Below are 24,323 nucleotides of genomic sequence, written 5' to 3'. Positions count from 1 at the left end.
CCCCCGAGTGCTAGGATTACAAGCATGAGTCACCACGCGCAGCTTATTTATGAATTCTTAAAGGATTGATTCCTTAGACATGGTACTAGTGTCCCAAATATTTTAAAGATTTTATTACAAATCACCAATTTACTGCAGGAAGATTAGAGACAACTTATAATTCCACTATTCATTCTTATTTTAGCCCTGTATTGCTAGCATAATGTATTGTTATTTTGAAGTCTTTGAGCATTTGATGTGCAAAAATGGCATCTCATTTCTAAAACTAGGATTTTTTTGATAATGAATGAAGGAGAACATTTCCCATATGTCTTTAAGAATATGTATTCCTTATCCTTTTCATTCATTTTATCTACTGTACACTAAATGTTTTCTAATCTGATGTGTGAACATACTCTATAGTTTATACTTTCACTCTTCTGCAAGTTCTATAAACATGTAATGTTTTTAAGAAATCATCAAATTATTGATTTGTTTTCTTAAATAATGTTTACATTTATGCATAAATTTTATTACCAGTACCCCCAAATTATATCTAAATCCCATCATTTTACACTAAGCCCTTTAATCTATCATACATGTACTTTGATATAAAGAAAGTTTCTAAGAAATCTCTTTTCTAGATAGCTGAGAATTGTCCCATTGTTAAAATGCCATTTCATTTTTTAAATTATTTTTCCCCTCTTCATTGATTTCTGAAGTATGTTTTGTGTTATATTAAGTTATTAACTGATATTACGGTCTATTCCTGTGCTATTCTATTTACCAATTTACCAACAGAGACTACTTTTTTCCAAATCAGATTATATATCTTTGAGAAAAAGGATTAGGTTTCATTGATGTTTGCATGTTCCACAGGGTCTATCACTTTACACATAGTAAATGTTCAATAAATATTTATATATTTTGAAATGGATGCTTAAATTGAATATCCTGTGCCTCATCCACAAAGAATTTCCTCGCTATGTTAAAAGGTCGCATTCTTCAAGGTGAAACATGAAGTCATTTTGAAATTAGAGAAGGGGGCTGAGAATGGCAGTATTCCAAGTATAAAAATTCCATGTGAATTTGATTAGAATAATTTAAATTTGTGGTGACTTCACTCTCCAGAGGCCATGTGATCATGAGAAAATGCTGAGCGGGAGAATTGTGGTGGTCGGCTCACTTTGAGTTATTGAGGCTCAGAAGGCCCTTTAGCTGTGCAGTGATGTGCAAACCAGTTCACACACCACAGTGGCTTAACAGATGAGCTATGTCAATGGTGAAGCATCATCCTAATAATGTCTGCTGACACATCCATTTCAGAGAGCCAGCTGCCAGCCCTTAAAACAACTATACATTTCAAAAAATCGCATGAAACCCTTATTATATATGTTCATTTGCTCCCTAACTACATGTGAGTTTAATCACGTTAAGTTTTAATTAAAAGGCAATATTAAGTATACATGCCCCTATCATATTTACGTAAATGAATCCATCCTATAGTTGCATACTAAACTGTGCAAGGGTAAGTTTAGACTAAACAGACTGCAGAACAGTTCTGTTTGAGTAAGGGGACATAAAAGAATGCTAGGGTACAAGCTTCTATATAAAAACATGTTCACTGTATCTGTTAAGGCAAGGAAAGAACTGTAGTATTCAATTGTAGAAAGAGTATTGTAGTATTCACCAGAAAAGGTATGTATTCATGAAAAACAAAGATATTTTATGTTATTTTTATGATCAGATGCAAGTCTGAAAATATGTATTTGTGTATTTTCAATGTTGTACATATTGTGAAATTAAGATAACCTTAATTATCACTGTAAAACCCTTGGAATAATACATGGTAAATTCTAACATGTTTAGTTCATGATCTCTTGTTTGATTTTCAAAGTTTTACCTGGTAGTTTTGTTGTGGTATGTATGCCTACTCAGAGTATTTTTTGGAGCAGCTTCAGATTTAAATCAAAATCAAGGAGAAAGTACAGAGAGTTTCCATATATGCTGGCCCCAAATGTGCACAGCTTCCTCTACTCTCAACATCCCACACTCCAGTGGCCTGTTTGTTGTGACTGATGAACCTATATTACCACATCATCACCCAAAGCCCATACTTTACATTAGGATTTACTCTTGTTGAAAATTCCATGGGTTTGGAGAAATGTATAACCACATGTGTCTACCTTGTAATAGCCTACAGAATAGTTATACTGCCCTACAAATCCTCCGTGCTATATCTATTTGTCCTTCCAGCTTAGAGTTGAAATCAGATAATATGTAGCCTTTACAGGTTGATGTCTCATAAATAATGTATATTTATAATCCCTCTGTGTCTTTTCATGGCATGATAATTCTTTCTAGTGCTGCATAATATTTCCCTGTCTGGTTGTAGTATAATTTATTTATCTATGAACTAATTTTATAACATCTTGATTGATTCCAAAGTTTGGACAATTAAACATCCATGTGTAAGTTTTTTCTGTGGATATAGTTTTTAACTCATTTGGGTACATATCAAAGAGTATAATTGCTGGGTCACTTAGTTTTGTAGGAAATGTCTGCACTGTCTTCCAAAGTGCATTCCCACCAGCAGTGACTGTGGTTTCTGTTGTTACCCCTCCTTACCAGAATTTGGTATTGTTAGGTTATTAGTGTTTGTGATTTTAGTAATTCTAATAAGAATGTCCTGGTATTTCATTTTAATTTTCAATTTGGATAGTTATTTTAATAGTGTCATCACATCAATGAACAAACTGAGCCCAAATAAATTAAATAACTTCTCTATGATTTCTATAGCTACTATGTTACAGACTCATAGTTTTTTTTATAAAAAAAGAAAAGATATTCCAAAGCCCTTGTGCTTTTAATTTTTATTCTGTAGTTGTCTTATAGCTAAATAAGAATAGAAAATCACATTTGTATATTCATTTACCAAAGGTTAATTATCAGTCACATTACCTACTTACCTTTGTTTCGGTTCCTTCAGAAGACCCTGAGACAAGGAAATACCAGGGAGCAGCAGAGATGAGGGAGGGAAATGCAACAGAGGATAAGTTTAAATCCAGGTCTCTCTGCGGACAACTGCAGCTCACTTCTACCAGGATCATGGGAAAAAGGTACTCAACATACTCAGAATGTGACCTGTGAGAGCGTAGTCCTTCTATTGGTTGAGACTGGTCCAGGATGAGGAATTGATGAATATTAAAAGTATTTAGAAACTTTTACATCTTTAGACTTCCATTTTTTCTAATAATTCATTTTATTTTAGTTTTGAAAGTATCAGTCTATGATCAATTGAACATACAAAATGAGTCCCAACACAGTGTGGAATACCAGGCACAGGTGAGTCCAAATAGAAGCAAGGGACCAGGGGTATTTATACCCCATTTCCTATCTGGTTGCTGTAGGGTTGAGTCAACATACAGAAATTTTCATTCCCTGACTCTTCAAGCCATGTGAAGGAGGTAGGAGCCACGTCAGAGAGGAGAAGGCCAATGAGAACATCGTCTACTAAAGACTTGTGTCAATAAAGCTAGGAAATTAATTCAAATACGTTCACATCTCTGTGTACCATAAAAGGATAACAGAAAGCTGGGATTAGACTCTGTGCAAGTAAAATGTTTCATTCAACGGTACCCATATTTTTTCACTGACCCATGAAAATTAATGAACTTACCCAAGGTGAAGGGATGGCTAGAACTCATTCTTTTGAGTTATATACTTACTGGTATGGTTTATTCCTTTTTTGCTTTCTGGCTTTGTTCAGTCTTGATTCCAGCATCCTACTGATTCTATGGGTTCCCAATTTTCTTCTAAGAATTTTCTTTCTGTTTTCTTATAATAGTTACAGTATGGCTCTATTATTTGAAGTCATCATTGACAGGTAGTTGTTGGAAATCATTGGAGCTCTAATTCATGCTTGATCAGGAATTCTCTTATAGAAGTGAGGTTGGACTACTCTTTGTTATTCTGTGTCTTAGTTTCTATATTTGTAAAATGGCACCAATTCAGTGTGATTGTGATTTATGGGAAATTAGTCCACAAGATGTTCCCTGAGTAAAAGGTTTTTCTTCTACAGAATCTAATGCATGGTGGCATACTTGGATTTCTGGAAAATTCTCTAGGGAAAAAAAATTAACCCAGAATTTCCCCAGGTTAATCATGGAAGTCTTGTCTCAGAAAACATTAACATTTCAGGGATTCAGTCATCTGTAGACTATCTTGGCAAGAGCTATTGGCTCCAGAAGTTCATTTTTCTTTTTTAAATTTGCACCTGACACTGGACTTTGTCAGTAAACACTCATGAAAGACTTTGAAGAGTCTCTCTACTAACCCATTATAGAAAGGAGTTCTTCAACTTCCAGACATGTAAGAACCATTTCAGGAGTTTGTTATAATGCAAGTTGCTAAGCACCATACAAGACCTACTAATTTAGAATTTCCTGGACTAGAGAGAGGGAAATAAAGCTCAGAATTACCTTGCAAATGATTATGCTATAGGCAGTCTTCACAGTATGATGAGAAGTGCTATCTTATTGAAAATTTCAGTGAAAAATATCTTTCAGGAGCTTATCTTTTTATTACATGTCATGGTCACAATAATATATCCTACTGGTCAGACCATTTTCTGAGGATGGGCAACTTGTAACCATCCACTGAAAAGTCCCTGAGTGGCTCTGATCTTAACTCCAGAAAGACATAACTTGAACCGTGATTATGGTAGTATGTACAACGATTAAGTCAATTATTTGGGTAAATTCTGGTTAAATGAAAGAATTAGTCTGTCAGATGTCGCACGTTCCCACCTATAGCTTATTCATTCTCACTACAAATTTAGAGATAAATCACAAAGGAGTCGGAAAGAAAGTTAGGTCATTTAATTTTATGACTTATTAACAATTCAAAGAATTTGATGATAGGAAAGCTGGAATGAATAAGTAAAATGTTATTTTTAGACTATCTCTGAATTTCATTTGCTCTCATTATCACGAATGATGAAAAATTAGCTGTCCAAAATTTCAAAGTAACACAGCAGAACACGGTAGAAAAATAGGAATTAGTCATGTTATCATGTCTTGGACATTTCTTTTCTTTGTTAAAATTCTTCAGGTAATATGAAGATAATACCACATTCTTTGGAATATCCTATGTATATTTTACAGGAAAAAGGAAGAGTTATGGTGGCCAGTGACCTGTATTGGAAATAAACTTTGCTCCTAGGCTACTAGTAAGATTATCTGTAAGAAACCCCTACAGAAAATTTCCAGGACTTTGAGATAATTTACTTTTTATCTTTATAGCTACAAACATACAGATAACTTGTTTGTATATAACTCGCAAGGTCACAGTCTAACGGCTAGGATACGGTGTCTTATTTTATATTGATAACCAGAGATACAACCTCCTCTCAACTGGAAAGTGGTGATAAATGGTGCTGTGTTTACTCTTCAGTGACCCCATAAATTGGCACCCTGACATTTGCCTGGGCTTCATATCACAAAATGTGCATGTCTGTCTTTCTAAAGGGCTTCAAGCTATCCTGAAATGGATTTGTGAGCTTCGTTTTACTCCTCTCGATACAGACTTGTGTGAACTTGGTGTACAGAATACAGTAACACTGAACAATAGAGCCGCCAAAATCAGTGCATCACTCACCAGTGCCACCAAGTTACATCCATTCTTATTTCCATGTTTACACTTTATGGATTATTGCAACTGCCATTTGCAATTAAGAAACAAAAACCAAAATTTAAAAGTGTAATGTCACAGTCACTTTCCAGTGCAGAGTGGACTTACTTATCCTTATAGACATTAGAAATTTAATTTTTTTCCCTTCATTGTAACACTGTCGTCTCACAAAAGTGGCTATATTTTGGGGGCCTGTGACATGATCTCTGGAAAATATACAAGCTGCCCAACTGAAGAGCCACTTATCAAAGATCTTAAATGTATTACTTTTGGGTTCAAAATTTCAATTCCTCACCCCATCTCAACTACTTTTCAGGACCTTACTTCGAAACCTCTAAGAACAAAACCATAGCTGCCCAGTCTTAAAACCAAGGGAACCTGGGCGTGGTGGCTGGTGCACACCTGAAATCCCCAGTACTTGGGAGGCTGAAACTGGAGGATCAAAGGTTGGAGGACAGCCTCAACAAGTAGCGAGGCTCTCATCAACCTAGGGAAACTGTTTTCAAATAAAAATAAAATCAGGCTGGGGTGTAGCTGGAAGGTAGAATTCCTCTGGGTTCAATCAATCTCTAGTACCACACAAAACAAAACAAAAAGAGAAAGACAGATAAGAAAATTTATAAGTGAAATGGAGCTGATTTCCCTCTATTTTTTTTTAATAGTACATCATTTGTGAACCAGGTGTGGTGGCACACACTTGTAATCCACGTACTTGGGAGGCTGAGACAGGAGGATCATAGTTTCTCAAGGAGGCCCTCCACCACTTGGTGAGACCCTGTTTCAAAATAAATAATAAAATATAGTGCTGGAGGTGTAGCTCAGAAGTAGAATGCCCCTGGTTTCATCACGAGTACTGGAAAAAAAAAAAAGTGCATCACCTGTAGCTGTGTATACCAGTGTCACTTGCTAAGGTTTGGGCCGTCCTTTGGTCTCTCCTAAGGATCTGCTTTGTAGAGTTAGGGCACTTTTCCAACTGGGTTGCTGGCTTGCTTTAGGTTATTTTGTGTACCCCAAATATGCGGTCCTCACCTGGAAAGTGGGAGTTTTCGGATGTTGTGGTTTATTAACCAGGTACTTTCCGTTCACTCAGTTAACAATTAGAGAACAGAAAGAAAAAAAGAGAGCCTCCTACTTGTTTTTCTGACTCGAAATAAGGAGACGGAAACTATTAAACAAGAAGGGAAACTCCCGCATATTTCACCTTGACCTGGCTGGACTGGTCAGATGTAAGAGGTGGCTGTTCTGCTACGTAGACAGGGGAAGCTGGTAGCGAAAAAGGAGAGCGCAGACTTCAAGACTCCAGCCCCTAAGGAAAAGGAGAACTGTCATCACCCTGCCCCAAACTGGGAACAGTACCTGTTTCCAAACCAAGAACTGTGTTTCCCCACCCCCATTGCCGCGAATTGCTGTGGCTACGATCCGTGGCGCGCAGCGGCCCCGGGGTCGCTTAACAGGGCCCCCTCCAGCATCTAAATTTCTGAGCTGCAAGTCCACAGAAACGCCCTCCCACCTCCTCTCCCCCTGGGTCGCGGCCCTCCTAACTTCTTCGTTCTGCTTACTGAGAAGGTGACGCTTAAGGTCAACACACCCAAGGTAACCAGCAAAAGCCCAAAGCCACAACCAGACCCTTGGAAAAAAAGCAAGGCTGTCGAGCCCAGGACTGAGCTGGGAGTGAAGGAGCGGCGAGATCTCTCGGCCAGGAGCTCTGGGAACAACCCTGCGGACTCGTCCAACTCTCCAAGGGCTGGGGAGACGCGGGACAGACTTGGGTTGGGACGGAGGACGAGCTCCTAACTCTGCGAGCAGAGTGCGCGGTGCACCCGGAGCAGGGCGCCGCGGGCGGGGAAAGGCGCCGGAGTGCACCGTGTAAGCCGCAGCTGCGGGGCTGTGAGTACCGAACAAAGGAGTGCGCAGCGCCGGGGGAGAGATCGGCTTTGCTCCCAGCCGCCGCGGATGCGCAGCGAGGCTGCCCCCCGCCGCCCGGGCGGGCGCGGGGCTGCGGGGCGCGGGGCGGGAGGGGGACGGGCAGAGCCTGCGGTTCCCGCGGCGGGGCTGCGCACCGCGAACTCGTGTGAACGATGGGAATGGCAACTATCTGATCCAAGGGGGAGAGAGCGAGCCGGAGCTGGAGTGAGCAGAACAAAGAGCGAGTGTGGGCCGCGGTGACTTCATGCCTCACCAATGTCCCGCCCACGCTGCTCCGAGCAGTTGCCGCTCCTTGCAGCCGGGGGCCGCGGCCGCCTCTGCGGGCGACCCAGGAGGCGCGCCATAGCGTGGGGCGGTTTCCTAGCAACTCGTGGCCCGGAGCGCGCCGGGCTACCCGCAGGTTGGGAGCCCCGGGGGGGGGGGCAGGGCAGGACCACCCCACCCCCGCCCCTCGCCGCCCTCCCTCCACGCCCGGTGCATCCCAGGCGCGCCAGCTGCCAGGGCTCCGGGCGGCGGGACGCCTGAGCCGCGCACTGGAGCCAAAAGGGCCCGGGCACGAAGCCCCCGCCCCCGAGGCTGGGCTCCGGCGCCCCGCGGCACCTCCCCTCCCGCCCGCCGCCGTGCGCTCCACTCCTGGCCGGGCTGGGAGCCGAGGTGCCTCGCTGCGGCTCGGGCTGCCTCCCGGAGCCGCCTCCCCGCTGGTGACAGCCGAGCTCCCTCCCTCGCCGGCCAGGACCCTGCGCTCGCCCCTGCCCGCGGCCGGCCGCTGAGGCTGCCGAGCTGCAACTAAGCGGAATCGGGCTCCCTGGCCACCTGTGGGAGAAGCTCGCGCGACCGATGCGCCACCGCCGCCGCCGCCCCCTCCAGCCCCCTCGGCTCCCCTCCCACAAACGCAGCATCACCCAGTGAATATACATTAGGGTGGCTCCCCCCAGCTTCGGGCTTTGTTTGGGTTTGATTGTGTTGGGCGCTGGGCTAAGCTGATTTATGCAGCAGAGCCCCATCAGCTGGAGAGACACAGAAGCTCCTTTCTTTGTCCCGGAGCGGGCTTCGGAGCCCTGGATCGCGTCGCCGCCGCGGGCCCTCGGCGGTCGGAGGAGGTGCTTCTGGTGGAGACTGCGGGGCCAGCGGTGCGGAGCTGGGAGGGCCGCGTGGGCCCTGAGATGCACGGCAGCGCCCGGGCCCACCTACCTGCGCAGCTTGCTCCGAGCCGCGGGGGCCGCCTGCCTGGCCTGCGAGAAACGCCCTAGGGACCCCCGGCCCGCGGGCCCCGAGGTGCGCCCCCGAGGCGCGAGCGCGGCGCGGCGAGCCAGCCAGGCGGGCGCGGGCCCGGCCGCTTTGCAGGATGTGCGGCTCTGCCCTGGCGCTTCTTACCGCCGCATTTGTCAGCCTGCAAAACTGCCGGCGAGGTCCTGCCTCGTTCCTCCGAGCGGCCTGGGTGTTTTCACTTGTTCTTGGACTGGGCCAAAGTGGTAAGTTGTTTTGTTTTCCTCTCTCCGCCCAAAGTCTTGAGCAGGCTCAAAGAGCTTGGCCGAAACATCCCGGCCAGGTAAGTATGGGATGCACGCTCGAGGTCGACCCTGCGAATGTTAAGAGGGCAGGTGGGTGTGTGGCAGCGGGCTCTTTGCTGGAGAGACCAGGTGTCAAGCATTTCTGCTCCCGAGTGACAGCAAGAGTCAACTATACTAAGAGATGCCCTGCTGCTCCAGGGTGCTGGGGAGCCAGTAATGAATGGAAGTTCCGCAGGAAGGGTGGTGTTATTTATGGTAGTCAGTTTAGAGGTTCTGGTCCATCCTTGAAGGTATCTCAGTACAGAATGTGCTCTCTGTCTTTCTAGGATTGGGATCGACCAGCCACTAACGCATTTGACTCAAGGCTGTGGATAAGCTGGCTGTAGTAGTAGGCAGTCTTTCATTCTTTATAAAAGAAGAGCAACATACAAGTTTTTTTCTCTATCATAGGGTTCCGACTGAGCGAATTAAATACTTGTAAGGAATATTCATGTTTTAAGTCACCAACCTTGCAGATTTTTTTCTTTAAAAACAACAAAACTTGGCTAGCTAATTGATCCCGCACTGAGCTCAATCTTCCAAGAGTGAAAAGCATAGAACCTTGGGCCAGGATCTACAGTTTTGACAGTCTTAGTCCAGGCTAACCATTTATGTCAAATTTAACCTTGATTTAGAGAGGTCACAACCACTTTATAAATGTTATTGTCCTCATCTGTAAAGTGGGGATAATAATGCCTGCTTTCCTTAAGTCACAAAAGTTCCAGTGCACTAGAAGGGGTTTTGAAACTTTCAATTTACATAATCAAATCAAATGTAAGGTAGAAGCATTGTATTGTTGGCACACCCCCTCAAAAACAAGTAATGATATCCATCAATTTAAAATGAGTTTAGGATCAGTTTTCCATATCATTTTTTTTCAAGTGCAGTGACTTACATTCTTTTTTTTTTTTTAAAAAAATCACCTTTTCTCTGTTTAATCATTAATCCCTTAAATTCTATAGAGCCTTACTTTAACTTCTGACCCAAGGAAAGTTTAATTAATAATTGTGATTATTTTGTAGACTAAAATGTATTCCTATGCTTTGAAATGATGTGTCAATTTTCTGCCTGAAACTAATTGAAACAGTCATCATAGCCTTATAAATAAAGGCTTATCATGGAAACCTCAACTTTTTTTTAACTGTTCTGCATATAGTCTAATACTTGTTTCAGGGACAGTTGCCCAGTTATCTGAAGTGGAGGGGGTAATTCAAGTAAATTTTTATCTTGTAGTGAATTTTTGGCTTACATGTTGATGGCAAAATGAGTGAAAATTAATGTAAAGGAAAAAGTAACATTCATTATCAATTATCTCTTAAATGGAACATGTATTGATTGCAGCAGATTTTCCACTGAGCATAATTCCATCCTGTTTTAATAAGTAATAAGTGTTTTTCTACATTTAATAAACATACACACTAGTAAAAATGACCAAAATTTATGCCAACAGAGTATAACTTGTTCCTAAAATACAATCAAGGGGGAAAAGTCCCACTTGTCTCTACTGTTTTCTAATAATAGTAATTTTTAAGCACCCATTGTGCCTGTGAAGATCAGTCCAGTTCTTGTGTAATAGTACTGCATTTCTACCCAGTGAGTACAACTGACTTGAAGCAAAGAGCATGAATGGGTCCCCTCGCACCTGCAGACCTGAAAAGGAACTCTGAATTCAGAACAGGGCATCTTTTTCCCAGACTCTGTCAATATACAAAGATTTCTGATGTATACGGATTTGAATGGCAGTTAAAAGGAGGCAAAAAATTTTTTTTAATTATAGGCAGTACAACTCAGAAAATTAGAGATCAGCCTAAACTGTTATACTTTTGCGATATAGCTGCAAGTCTCAAATTATATGTTGTTACAGTGCAAATTAGACGCTTAAAGCAGGCTAGAAAGTTAGGTATCAGTTACAAAGGAAATCTTGTTCCCATGCTCAGTAGTTTACACCAAGAAAATGTTGAGAGCAATACAATCATACAAAGCAGACCATAAGCTACAGAAGAACAACATAACTTTGAATTTAATTTTTGAAATAGCATTTACAGGTCTCAAATACTTTTAATGATGAATTCATAGTAAGCAGCAGGTGTCATGAATAAAATCCAATGATTTCTGTCTGCTGTAGAGAATATACTGGAGTCTTTCTCCCTTTCTCCCTTCTCTCCTCTTCCCCTCTCTTCCCCTCCCCTCTCCTCCCCTCTCCTCCTCTCTTTCTTTTCCTTGGTGGGAATTACCAACAATTGGACAATGTTGTTGACAATAACACCATAAAATAGTTGTTGAGTAACTGGGAAACAAAGAATACCTATTGGTTAATATTGGAAGAGTTACTATAGCAACATTGTGTTCTTTCCACATTTTGCTTATTTTAAAAGATTAAGGTTGATTTTAATATAGCAATAGAAGAGTGACAAATTTCAAAAATCATATTTTCTGATTTAAAAAAAATAGTAACTTACTTCAATGAAAACTCATCTTTTATTTATTCTGCTATCAAATGTTTATGTTTTTTAAACCACAATCAACTGGAATAGTATTGCTTTGTGACTGGGCATCACTTTGCCTCAAAACATATTTCAAAGCATTAGGTATTCTCAGAGTTCCGTGTACTTTCCTAAAGTGATGAGATACTTAAGAGAATGGAAGCTTTTTTTAAAAAAAATTTATTCTTCCAAATTACTTGCATGCAAACAATTCAAATTCAGTTTTAAGTGATCAAGACACTATAGTATTTGTTAAAAAGACAACTATGCTTGCTCTAAACATGAATACAAGTAGCTGATATGACTTGAAAAGTATTTGACAGGGTTCTGAGCCTCAAAATAATACCTTATTATTACCAAATTATCAGAATTTCACTACTTATTGAATTTCTTTGGGTTAAGCATAGTGTTGGTCCTCTGTTTCTTTTTATTTTTTAGCATGGCATCATGGACATTTTCAAACACATACAGAAGCAGAGAGAATTGTATTAGGAAGCACCTCTCACCTGGCCTTATTAACTATCAAGTCAAAGCTAACTCCTTTCATCCTGTTCCCACTCCTACCAAGCTCATCCTCTTCCTCCAACTAAGTTATTTTCAAGTAAATTTCTCATGTAATTCTATCCTAGTTTAGTATATTGACACACTATTTAAAAGGAAACACACTGCCATTAAATCCTAACCAGGAATTTTTAATACAATTTAGGGCCACAAAAATGTTCATAAGCTTTAGAAGGAGAAACTGAAGAAGAGAGTAGTAAGAAATTATAGAAACACACTTTTAACACTTTTTGCTGGTTCTATTTAAAATATTTTTTCTTAAAACATATGCACGTGTAACAGCTTTTATGGTATGCATATATGTGAAGAAGAAACAATAACATAAATCTACTTATCAAGACAAATGTTAGTCTATCCCAGTGAAATCAAAGCAGTTATATTTTGCTAAAATGTTAGGTTCATGAAGATTCCTCTCCTCTCTCTTGCATCAACAATATATGGATATATGGATGTTATATAATATAGCATTATATTATATGATATCACAATATATGGATATTATAGTAATATCCATATATCCTATGATGCCTCTCATCTTCTATTTCTCATTCTTCTTTTGCTATAAGTCCTTAAAGAGTTATTCATACTTGTTCTCTCTAGTTGTTTTTCCTCAACTCTGAGAGTCTGCGGGGGCCAAGCTTTCTTTATATTGCCTCTATAGTTTCTTATTGTTCAGATGAGGTGACTTCTTCATTGCCTAATTTGATGGCCAACTCATCGTCTTCATCCTGTTTGACCTATCACCTTTCAATGAGTTGACACTTGTGGGTATGCCCCTTATTGGGAACAATTTTTCCCTTAGTTTCCTGGACCTACAATCTCTTAGATGTAGTACCTTCTCCATTTCTGGTGTTGGTTCTTCTTTATCTCCCAAATTCCACAAGTAGGAGTGTCCCAGGACTCATTCTAGAGGATTTTTCTTCTCCATGTGTACTGAGTCCTCAACTGGATGGATCAAGTCTTGGGTTTAAATACCATGTCTGTGCTGTCACCTCCCTGATATGTATCTCCAGTTCTGACCTCTTATCTGACCTCAGAGATTCCTGCAAACTGCCCGTTCAACATCTCCACTGTGCATCTAAAGGCAAAGTTGACCCTAAGGTGTTCAAAACCAAATTCCCAGTTTTCTCCCCTAACCTTGCTCTTTTGACTCTCTTAACCAGCTCAGTCCCAGACTCCAAGTGGATCAGGTCCATAGTCTGTGGCATCCTCGATTCTTCTCTCTCTCTCACCTTCAACAGCTGTTTCATGAGCTCTGCTGCCACCACTCTGCTTCACTTCAAGTTTTGCTCAGACTCTTGAAAGCCTATATTTGAGGTTCCCTGCTCTACAATATAGCCAGACCTATTTTTTAAAGATGCATATCAAAGCCTTCACTCCTGTCAACTCCCAGTGGCTTTTCATCTGTCTCAGATGGAAGGCCCAGTCCTTCCATGGCCTTCAGCATCTTATGTGAGCTATCCCCTGAGGACCCTGTGGACCCCTCTCCTCCCTTCTTTCTTTTTCTCACTTCGTTCCAGCAACACTGGTTCTTGCTACACTCTAGATGCACCAAGCACAATCCTGCCTCCAATACTTTTTAAAATTGTGTGTGTGTGTGTGTGTGTGTGTGTGTGTGTGTGTGTGTGTGTGGAGGGGGTGGACTGGTGATTTTACCCTGGAGCAGTATACCTCTGAGCTACAGCCCCATCCCTTTTTTATTTTTATTTTGAAGCAGGACCTTGCTAAATCACTGAGAGTCTCTCTCTGCATTGCTGTGTCTAGTCTTGAACCTGCAGCCCTCCTATCTCAGCATCCCAAGTACTGGGATTACAGGCATGTGCCACCATGCCTAGTCTACCTCCAGTCTTGAATGTGCTGATTCTTGTTTTGGGGATGCTCTTCCCTAAGATATATTGCTGAATGCCTCTCAATGTCTATTCAGATTTCCCTGTATCCTAAAGGGCTTCTCTGTCTTTCCTGTCAACTCCGAGTAGATTCTTATTCTGTATCTTCTCCTTTGATAACCCTTAGCATCTGCCCTTCGCATGCCCCTGGTATGACATATTGCTTTGCTTACTGTCCCATTCCCCTCCTCCCAACCCTAAAACTAGAATACAGCTCATGAGGGAAGGTACTTCGCTCTCTTTCTTTGAAAAAAAAAAAAAAAAAAAAGCCAACCATGTAAAGCATACCCAATATATACTTGATGGGGACTGAAAGAACAAATAAGTAAGTTTTGTTTCAAGGAAGTCTCAAATTGTTTCTCTCTTCATTCCAAGACAGAGTCTCGCTGATTTTCTCTGAATCTTTCTTCTCTTTGTAATAAAAAGATGCATTTCAGAATTCAGTACTATTATACTTTAATAGAAAAATCACAGAATCTCCTTAAAAAATGGCATTTCTACATGTAGCATAGAGATAGGCAAACAAGCTGCCCCTAATAATACCAATTTTGATGTTACTTTTTTTGTCCATTCAGATTTATAATACATGAATCAGCCGGGTGTGGTGGCATATGCTTGTAACCCCAGTACTTGGGAAACTGAGACAGAAGGATTCCAGGTTTGTGGCCAGCCTCAGCTACTTAGTGAGGTCTTCTGTAACTTAGTGAGACCCTGTTTCAAAATAAAAAATAAAATAGGGCTGGGAATGTAGCTAGGAGGTAGAATGCCCCTGGGTTCCATCTCCAGTGCTGCTGCTGCTGCTGCTGCTGCTGCTAATAATAATAATAATAATAATAATAATAATAATAATGATGATGATGATGCATGAGTCACTCCTATAACTCTATAACTCTGGTTTTTTGGAGAATCATGAAAAGCATTTTCAGGTGATACAACCATATATGGGACCCTAAAAATTAGATGACTGACAAGATAGAAAAAGTTTTTCAAATATTTCTACCAACCAGTAATTCTAGAAAATGTATGTTTAAGTTTTTTTGTTTGTTTGTTTTGTTTTGTTTTTTTGGTGGTACTGGGGTTCCTGGAAGTCTGTCTACCTCTGGGCTACACTCCCAGACCTATTTTATATTTTTGAAACAGGGTCTCTTATGCCAGCGCGGCTGGCTTCGAACCTGCGCGCAATCCTTCTGTCTCCGCCTCCCAACCGTGGGGATTACAAGCGTGCGCCACCATGCCCGGCTAAGTTTTAAATATATTATTTACCTATGAATATGTATGCCTACCAAGCTAATTATGCCTTGATTACAGACTGAAAACAAAATTAGTATTATAATAAGCCAGAAGATGTAAAGGAATATAGCTCAGAAACGGGGAACTTTTTGAATAAAATCTAATACAATCTAATACAGGCAATTAACATAAACATAATAAGTTTTCATTCCAACTGGATTTTTATGAGATCTGAGAAATATCTTGATATCATAACACCATATTGCCTTGCAGATTTTCCTGTACTCTTTTTTAAATGAAGTTTTCTTGTAGAAAACACAGCATTTGAGGCCATGTGATCTTTGTTCTTTTAATACTTGGGAGCCTTTCCTCTTCCACCGGTTAAATTCTCATGTAGGGCTACGTAGAAAAGAGTCACGAGTCAGCAAAGGGGTGACAGGACAATAAATAAGAGGGTGGCGTGAGGTAAAATGATTCAAGGAAAATAGATTTTTCACATATTTCTTAAAATCAAATTTTTGTTCACAGTGGTTTCCCAAATCTGTCCCTGCCTTTTACTACAATGCCCAAGAGGAGAGAAAGCCTGGATTAACCATCTTCATATGAACTTCCTAGGCAATCTCCATCATTTCAAGCCTCTCTCTACACTTGCCCTCTCTGCTCAGAATTTGCCATGGCTCCCCCACTGTCTTATGCTTTTCATATGGTCCATAACTCCCTACCAGAGCACGGCATGCCTGACCCTCTGTGCCTTATTTGTGTCCCGTGTCTCTGCACCCACCTGTGACCTCCTCAAGGAGAAACACTGTGCCCATTGTTTTTGTCTCCAATGCTTGGCGCACAGCAGGTTGTAATAAATTATTTGGAGTAAATGGTTTCATGAATGATGTGAGCGTAGACAGTGCGTGGTTTAAAATGGGGCAGTTAAGGGGAAAAAAACCCTAGTCAACTCTAATCCTAAGTAGAATTTGAGTTTAGAAAAGTAAGGTTTTCTTTTCAAAAGTGGGTTATACCATAAAAGACCCTTGTTTCTGCTTTCTCGGGCAACTCTAGAACAGTCTCTTGACCTTACAAGCAAATCTTTAACAAAGATCAAAAGCTTAGACTTTGCATTCTTGAATCTTATCTTTTTAAGCTTGTTTTTCTTTCAAAATTTCCATAACAATTGTTTCTTTTGTTGGTAAGTAAGAGAAGTGATCCTGATCCTGTACTCTTGGTGTTGATTTTTAAATTGATTTTTATTTAGATTATACAAACTGAAATTTGTAGTTTTTTTTACCAAATACTTTTAAAAACTAATAAAAACGACAAACTATTCTAATGAAGCTAATCATTATTCATTCAGACCTTCTTAAGGCACCTACCACTTTTTGATAGGCACTATACTGAGCTCTGGCGTTAAACAAATAACAATTGTTGAAATTTGTAGGTTTCTACTGGCCAGACAAGTTCCTGAAGACATGATATGAAAATATAACATGCCTTGAAGGCTTTTGTCCTCTGAGTTATATAATGTAAGAAAATCACACAAAAAAATTGAACAACTTCTCCAAAGTCTCTTACCTAATAAGGAACCAGAATTCAGAGCTGTGTGGGTTTGAATCGGCATTCTGAATCGCCCTCTAGACTGCCCTCCAGGGGTGAGCCGAGTTCCTACCCTGGACAGCTATGAGAGGGCCCAGCTTTACCCCTCCCCTGGCCATCCCCATCCAGGGGCAAGGAGTCTTTGGAGCATGTCTATCCAAAGTCAAGCATACCCTTCCAGAACATCTCCAGAATTCTCTGCCCAACAGCCCCAAGTTACTTTCAGAGCCTTCATTCTCTGGGTAAACCATGCCACCCATGTGCCAAACCCCTAGGTTAGGGTGGCTTAAGGCTGCTGATGCAGAAGTAAGAAGAACTTGGACTGTAGGCTGAGATGTTCAGGCAGGTAAATAGCAGATTATTTGTGGTTCAGATGAATGTAGATTTGGGAGAGGAGAGTGGCAGAGTCTGGCCTGGAAGGGCAGTACTTCACACATTGCCAAGTTCCCAGCCAGAAATCTAAAGAGTCAGAAATTCTAAATCCAGATCCAGCCTTTTAGGTCATTATAATTGTAAACTTATCAAGGACAGAAGATAGTACTTATTATACCAAATGATTTCTTGGCATAGTTGTTAACTGTTAAATATGCCCACTCTTCTTTGTACTCTTGCCCTTGGCCCTGAAAAAGTTAAGGTAGATTGTCGGCTAGTTAAAAAGTGATTTTGGGGGGAGGTTCAGACAAGAAAAAAGCACCAGGAACAATTGTATAGGAGCTACCTCAAATCAAGGAGCTTTTATATTTCAGTAAATAAATCCCTCTTGGTGAACTCCAAGATGGATACAGATTACCCAGAGTTCTACCCTCTTGCAAAGAGTGATATAGTGTAGCTAGTGTGTTCATATTCTTAAATTAGTTTTACTTTTTGCTTCTTGAGATTAATTTAAAACTTGTCACAGCAAAGAATTTTAACTGACATGAATGAACTCAATTTGGTCAAATTATTCAGCTGGCATATATTTAATATCTATAAGTGAATGAATAAATAAAAAAATGCTACCATGCTGCCTTCATGGAGTGAAAGGACTATTTTCAGTTTAAAATCAGTTTCAGTGTGACCTTTCTACCTTCACAGTAAGTGAATTAGTATAATTTACATACCAAAGAATACTATAATAAAAGTCAAATGGTTTCCATCACAATTTTATAATTCATTTAAAACAATCTACCTTTTAACAAAAGTGCAGCCATCAGTTCTTGCTAGGAAATTATAATATTAAGCATATATGCTAAAATCACTTTTTCAGGCTGGCAGTGGAACTCAGTGGTTTGATTACCAGCACAAAATAGTAATAAATAAAATTATCCTTTGTAATCCCTGTGCTTGGGAGGCTGAGACAAGAGGATCACGCGGGTTAAAAGCCGGCCTCAGCTGGCTTAAGAGACCTTGTTTCCAAATAAAATATAAAATAGGTCTGGGAGTAAATCCTGGAGATAGAAGGCCCCTGGTTTCCATCCCCAGTACCACCACACACACAAAAAAAATTATCTTTCTCTTTCTCGAGTTATTTTAAAATCTCCCCTTCTACAATCATTTTAGCAAATAAGATAAATATCATTAAAAGTATAATATTAGATTATAGTGGTCTTATTGAATATGTACTCTTAAGATGATTTTTAAAGATGCTTTTGAGTGCTATTATTCAAAATATTAAAAGGTCATATTTAAAAAAATCATATGAGGTCATTAAAGATGGCCTTTCATACTAATCTTATCAATGGGCCAACTGTCATTACTAGTGGTCTCAGACATGTTACTTCTGTTTGCAAGGTGTTTGTTTTGTTTTCACTGACAAAATATTGTTATATTTGTCAAAAACAGAGACTCTTGCCATCCCAGATAAGTACTGCTTCTGTTTGATTATTCTAGAACACACACACACACACACACACACACACACACACACACACACACACACACCACAGTCTCTAAATAGCACAGAGGTGGATACAATAGTTACCATCCAAGGTTTAGTTCAAGCCAAAGTCCTTGGGAAGAATTGAATTTGGAAGTGATGAGAAGGGATGGTAATGAGGACAGGAGGATGAGAGATAGGAACATTTTAGCTCTGACTAATTGTGAAGAGTATGCCTTCTTAGGTTTGTGAGATGATTTGGGCAGGACTATTTTGATAGACTGCATTACTTTGGTCTTAATTCTTATTGATTTTTCAAGATACACTGATGGGTATGCCTCAGTTGAAAGCACTGCATGCAGTTCTATGTATACACGTGGTTTCAAGGTCCTTTCCTTGGAACGGTTCTGTTGCAAGTAGTAGGTATAGAAAGAGTCTGGGTAGAAAGTTCACTCTTACAGAATGAGGAGTAACCACTATGCCACAAGGAATCTTTGAATACTTGTAGACCAAATAAAGTAATTAAAAGAAAAACCCAAAATGCCTTCACAAGGATTTAGCTGACAAAAGTACCTTAAGGACTGCCAAACTAGGATGTCTTTCCTAATTGCCTGCTGGATAGGAGCTAAAAGGCCAGGCTGGCTCTGCCTAGTCATGTAAGGTATTCATTGACTGCAGTAGAACAAAGAATGCAAGAGAGTTGTGGGATGGCCAGGAATTGCTGTAGAACTGGCTGTTCTAGTTGGAAACAAAGAAGTCATTGTAGCAAAGAAGTCATTTTATCATTGGCACAAAAATGACCGTGTCTGAGCTGATCTCTTTTAATACCTAGCATACCTCCCAAAGTATTACTCCGTTGTTCTCTGTGGATTTGGTTTGAGTTGTTATGGTTAAATGAACCCAAGAAAGCCATAACTTGCAAAAGAAAACCCTCTACAAATGCTAGGTGGGTCCTGTGTTCTACTAACATTTATTTTGAGGGGTAACAATGAAAAACAAGAGAAATATTCAAGAAAGAAGTCACCATTTCAGGTATCCTGAGTTTGGGTTGAAAAAGTCCCTCTTTCTCCCCCCCCCCTTTTGTAGTACTGGGTATTGAAGCCAGGAATATTTACTCCTGTGCTACATCTCCAGCCCCAATTTACTTTTTATGTTGAAATAGGGTCTCACTAAATTGCTGAAGGTACCCTCGAACCTGTGATCCTCCTGTCTCAGCCTTCCAAGTACTGGGATTACAGATGTGTATCATCAATCATTTCAACAACCTAGAGAAAAGAGCCCTAAAGTGAGGGGCAATGTGTAAAATTATAGTGCTGGACCTTTAAGGTTGGTGATAGAAACATAAGACCTAATGTTAATAACAATCTTAGGCTCAGAGGATGGTATGTATTTGACACCTCATGAAGAATCCAAGACCACCACGGGATACCCAGTGACATCGATGGGACTGGAAAGGTGGGGGGGGGGGCTCCTGAGCACTGTCTGTGCCTGCTGAAGGCAGCGTGGTACAGCTGGAGATTGCAGCCCAGCACTCTGATGAGGGTGCATTTGACAACAACATACATGGCCAGAGCTGATCCTCAGCTGTGTGGAGGTCAGAGATCACTGTTCTCTGAGGCTGGATTATCTGGTGACTAACTCCCAGACTTTGGGGACCAGAGATTGACTTTCGACATTATAACATGTCAGACATCAGGGCTCTGGGGAGACATTCTGCCTCCCAGAGATGTGTTTGATGTTAAAGGCCAAAAAAGGACAAGTGTTGCTTTTGACTAAACTATGAGTGTATTGTAGAGACGTTTGACAGTGTAGAAATGTTTGTCACAGGATGTTTCATCCTTTGTCCTCATGGATAAACTTCTTGAATATGGCCAGATGGCTTGGGATGTTTTTTCTTCTACACTAGATAATTATAATTCTTTGGGGAGTAAATTTTAACTACAAAACTATTTCATGTGTGGAATGCACATGTTTTTGGCCCTCTGTACAAATTATCTACTTCTAGCCTATGTTAAGATATATTCTGCTACAAAATACACAAGAATTTGTGCTTTTGAGTCCTGTTAGGCTGTCACAGAGGCAAAGGACCCATGATTAGTCCAGTTTAGGATCTTTATGAAGAGTGTTTATTGGCAAGCAGGAAACTAAATACCCTGAAAATTCCCCTCCCCAAATACTGAATTACCCCAACATTTGGAGGCCCACCTCTCCAACATAAGGTCACTCTTCTGTTTTTCTAGGAGGAATTTGGGCTCCCATTAAATTTGCCTTCAGTAGTGCAAACTCATCTTTCTAGTGCTTTGAGAATGGTAGAGAGTAAGAGGCCCAGGATAGTCTAAATAACTTGGGATGTGAGTCCAGGTTTTCTAGATGTTGCTGAGATGCACAGTGACTTCCTCCATCTAAAAGGTTTTGGAAGATGCAGCTTGAACACTAGGAAACTGACAGAGGATTCCAGAATTCAAGGGCATTGCCAGTCATGTACATACTCATGATGTATTTGATAAAAGTACTTTATGCATTTATTTTCCAAAGTTTTGGCATACAAAAGTGAGTTATGGAAGAGGTCTGGGCGCTTCAGGATTATTCAAGAGGCAAGAAACCAACACAAGCACTCAGACTGTATATGAAAGGGAAAAAAAAAAAAAAACCCCAAAACACTGAGTTTGGAGTTTGGTTGGCATTTCTTTGGCCATAGAGCAAATCTTTCCAGACCTGAAGAGGTAGATAAACCCATTCACCTCTTCATGGATCAACAACTCTGCAACATGGGTCTGATAAAGTCAAGAGACATCCCGTAGACTACCCCGATAGTAAGGGCTAAATCTGATATTACCCATTCAAATATGACTTGACTGTGTAATTTTAAAGGCCCCTGGGCATCTTTAGCAGAAGAGTTGGGTTAAACTTGAAATGGGCCATTAAGTTTTGGAAAATAAAATAGATCTGAGGTCCAAGGGGAAGCTGAATAGGAATTGGAGGGGTTCAAGCAACACAAATGAAACTCCTGTTGTTGGAGATGGGAGAATGATTTTGTGTCTCAGAGCAGGTTGCTGTTGTTTTTCCAGATGTACTGATCCAGCTGCATGGGCCAATTCTCAATAGCTTCCTAACAATATGGTGTGACTTTTAACACTCAATATATTTGGAAACCAGACAGAATTGCAATCTTGTAATAAAAGGACCCAGGAAATTCCTCAAGGAAGTTTTCTCTGGCCCTGCCTATCTCCCCCTGAGGTGACATGTGCCAGTGATCTGACGCCATAGCACTCTGCCTGTTCCTTTTCAGGACACACTTCTTAAGATTCTGCCTTATGTCAGGTTTGGCTGATACTCCATAAGCTTCACAAGAGCACATACCAGATCCCCAAGACCCTGTGCAATGTCATGACTTAATAGCAAGTATTAAATAATGACTAAAAAATTTACGGATGAGAAATGCCATCAGAATCATTACAACTCCGAAATCCCACAAGAAGTGGAATTTCCTGCTCTCTTCCCCCAAATGATAATGTTAGTTCCCTTTTAACCAAATCTTTGTCCATCTCTTCCTCAGTCAAGCAGCTTTAAATAATTCTAACAGTGCTGCCCACAAGAAGAGTTACAGTAAGACTCTTGCTACCTAGAATATATGTGAAAGGTGGCAATTTAACTAATGAAATATTATGGTCATTTATATTCTCTTTTGCAAATAATATTTTTAAGATGTATAGGACACTTACCTGTTTTGGGAAGTACACCATTTAAATTTCTTTGATATTTGAGGAAAGCTTCACCATTATCACTTAATCAGATTTGCAAAGCCTCATCACTGCCACTTAATAAGTCAGAAATGACTGCTTGAGCACCTAGTCAGTGAAGATGGCACTGGACTAGCTGCTGTGAGCAGAGAGTTTCATGTTGACACTCTTAACTCCCCCTGAGGAGCTATGCACAAGCCTTAAGAGATGGCAGGAGGGCTGGGGAGGAGTCTATGCAAACCAGTGCTGCAGGACTTTGGATTTCTCCATCAGACAAGAAACAGTCCAAGTGTGTTCTGATGCAAATCTCTTATGAATATTAATACTTGTGTTTAGTATTTTTTCTGTGAGCAGAGAATTAAGGTATAAAGCCCTGATTAATGAAAGGGACTGCTTCGATTTTACAGGACATGTGATTCACCTTCCTATGTATAGTATGCTCCTAGAGATCAATATAAAGTAAAATTCATGCTGTTTCCTGTACCCTAATGGTGTACATGATTTACCTGCATTGTTTTTAGCAATTAGTAGAAGCTGTTAAAGGTGTGTCTAATAAAGAAAGAACAGAAATGTGAGGCTTCGTGGACACCCATTCAACAAATACATACTGTTTTCAGTGGGAATATTTTTCTAATATCTGGAATATGGTAGTGAACAAAATAGACAAAATACCTGTTCTCTCAGACCTTACATTTTAATGTCAGGAGATAAAGAATAGATAAAATAAAGACATAGACTGCAGAGAATGCTGGACAGTCCTGTTTCTAGCATGTTCTAGATAGAGAAAAAAAAAACATGGAGTCAGGAGCACTGGAGAAGGAGTTGAGTAGTGAAGCTGTAGTTGAGAAGCCTACATCTGAGCGGGTCCTTAACCTCAGGAAGGGAAAGATGAATAGGTAGTCTCCGTTGCAACCTGTTACTTTGAAGTAGGAGATTTACATTTAAACATATGTTATAATCTAGTAAGTAATTCCTTATTTCCACTTAAGTCTAATAAACTAATGATAATTTTTTGGCATCAGGGAAGTTCTACCACTGAGCTATACCCCAAGCCTTATTTTATTTATTTTATTTGGAAACAGAGTTGAAGTTCCAGGAGGCATCATGAGGTTGCTGAGTCCGGCCATGAACCTTTGAGCCTTTTTGTCTCAGCCTCCCAAGTACTGGGATTACAGGCATGGGTCACTGCTTCTGGCTAACTAATAATATTTAAACATGTGTTATAGTCTAGGAGGTCCTATCTCCAGTAGAGTTTAGTAAATGATTAGTCATTTGATATTTTTCAACAATAACTGTGGAGCAAGCTCTGCTTGAAAAAAATGGGAAACAAAAATTTCTGTCCTTATGAGTTAAATTTGTGTGAAGAGAAACAAATAATAGACATATGGTTAGAAGTAAAGACATAGCATGTCATATGGTGATAAATGCAGTGAGAAAGAGTAGAGCACGTTTGAGGAATGGAGTGTTATTTTATTTATTTTATTTGGAAACAGGGTCAAAGTTGCAGGAGACAGTATGAGGTTGCTAAGTCTGGCCATGAACCTTCGAGCCTTTTGTCCCAGCCTCCCAAGTACTGGGATTACAGGCATGGGCCCAGGAGTGCTCATTTTAAGAGGATGAGACAGGTTGGTCCCTATGGATAAAGGTGATGCTTAAGTAAGGGCTTGAAGGTAGTGAGAGCCTCCTGGATGACTGGAAGAGCGATAGAGAAGAGATGGATATCAAAAGATGTGAGAGATATTCAACAAGAAAAATGATCAAAGGATGGAGGTTGCAGACTGTTGGTGTCTAGATCTTAAAGTGCTTTAGATTGAAGGAAAGGTAGTGGTGATTCAAAA

At 40.5% G+C, this 24,323-nt stretch overlaps 1 protein-coding gene across 1 annotated transcript in view; it reads left to right on the top strand.

Moving 5' to 3' along the window:
* Positions 1-8,941: 8,941 nt before the first annotated feature.
* Positions 8,942-24,323, top strand: part of ITGB8 (integrin subunit beta 8) — a gene marked incomplete at both ends in the record, with an annotated part of 81,261 nt that continues 65,879 nt past the window's right edge. The window contains one exon of the mRNA XM_080701840.1: positions 8,942-9,068. Within this exon, the coding sequence (XP_080557966.1) occupies positions 8,942-9,068 (127 nt within the window). The remainder of the gene's footprint in view (positions 9,069-24,323) is intronic.

The sequence above is a fragment of the Muscardinus avellanarius genome (assembly GCF_963383645.1).
Source record: "Muscardinus avellanarius genome assembly, chromosome: 9".
NCBI lineage: Eukaryota > Metazoa > Chordata > Mammalia > Rodentia > Gliridae > Muscardinus > Muscardinus avellanarius.
This window is presented reverse-complemented; position numbering and strand designations above follow the sequence as displayed.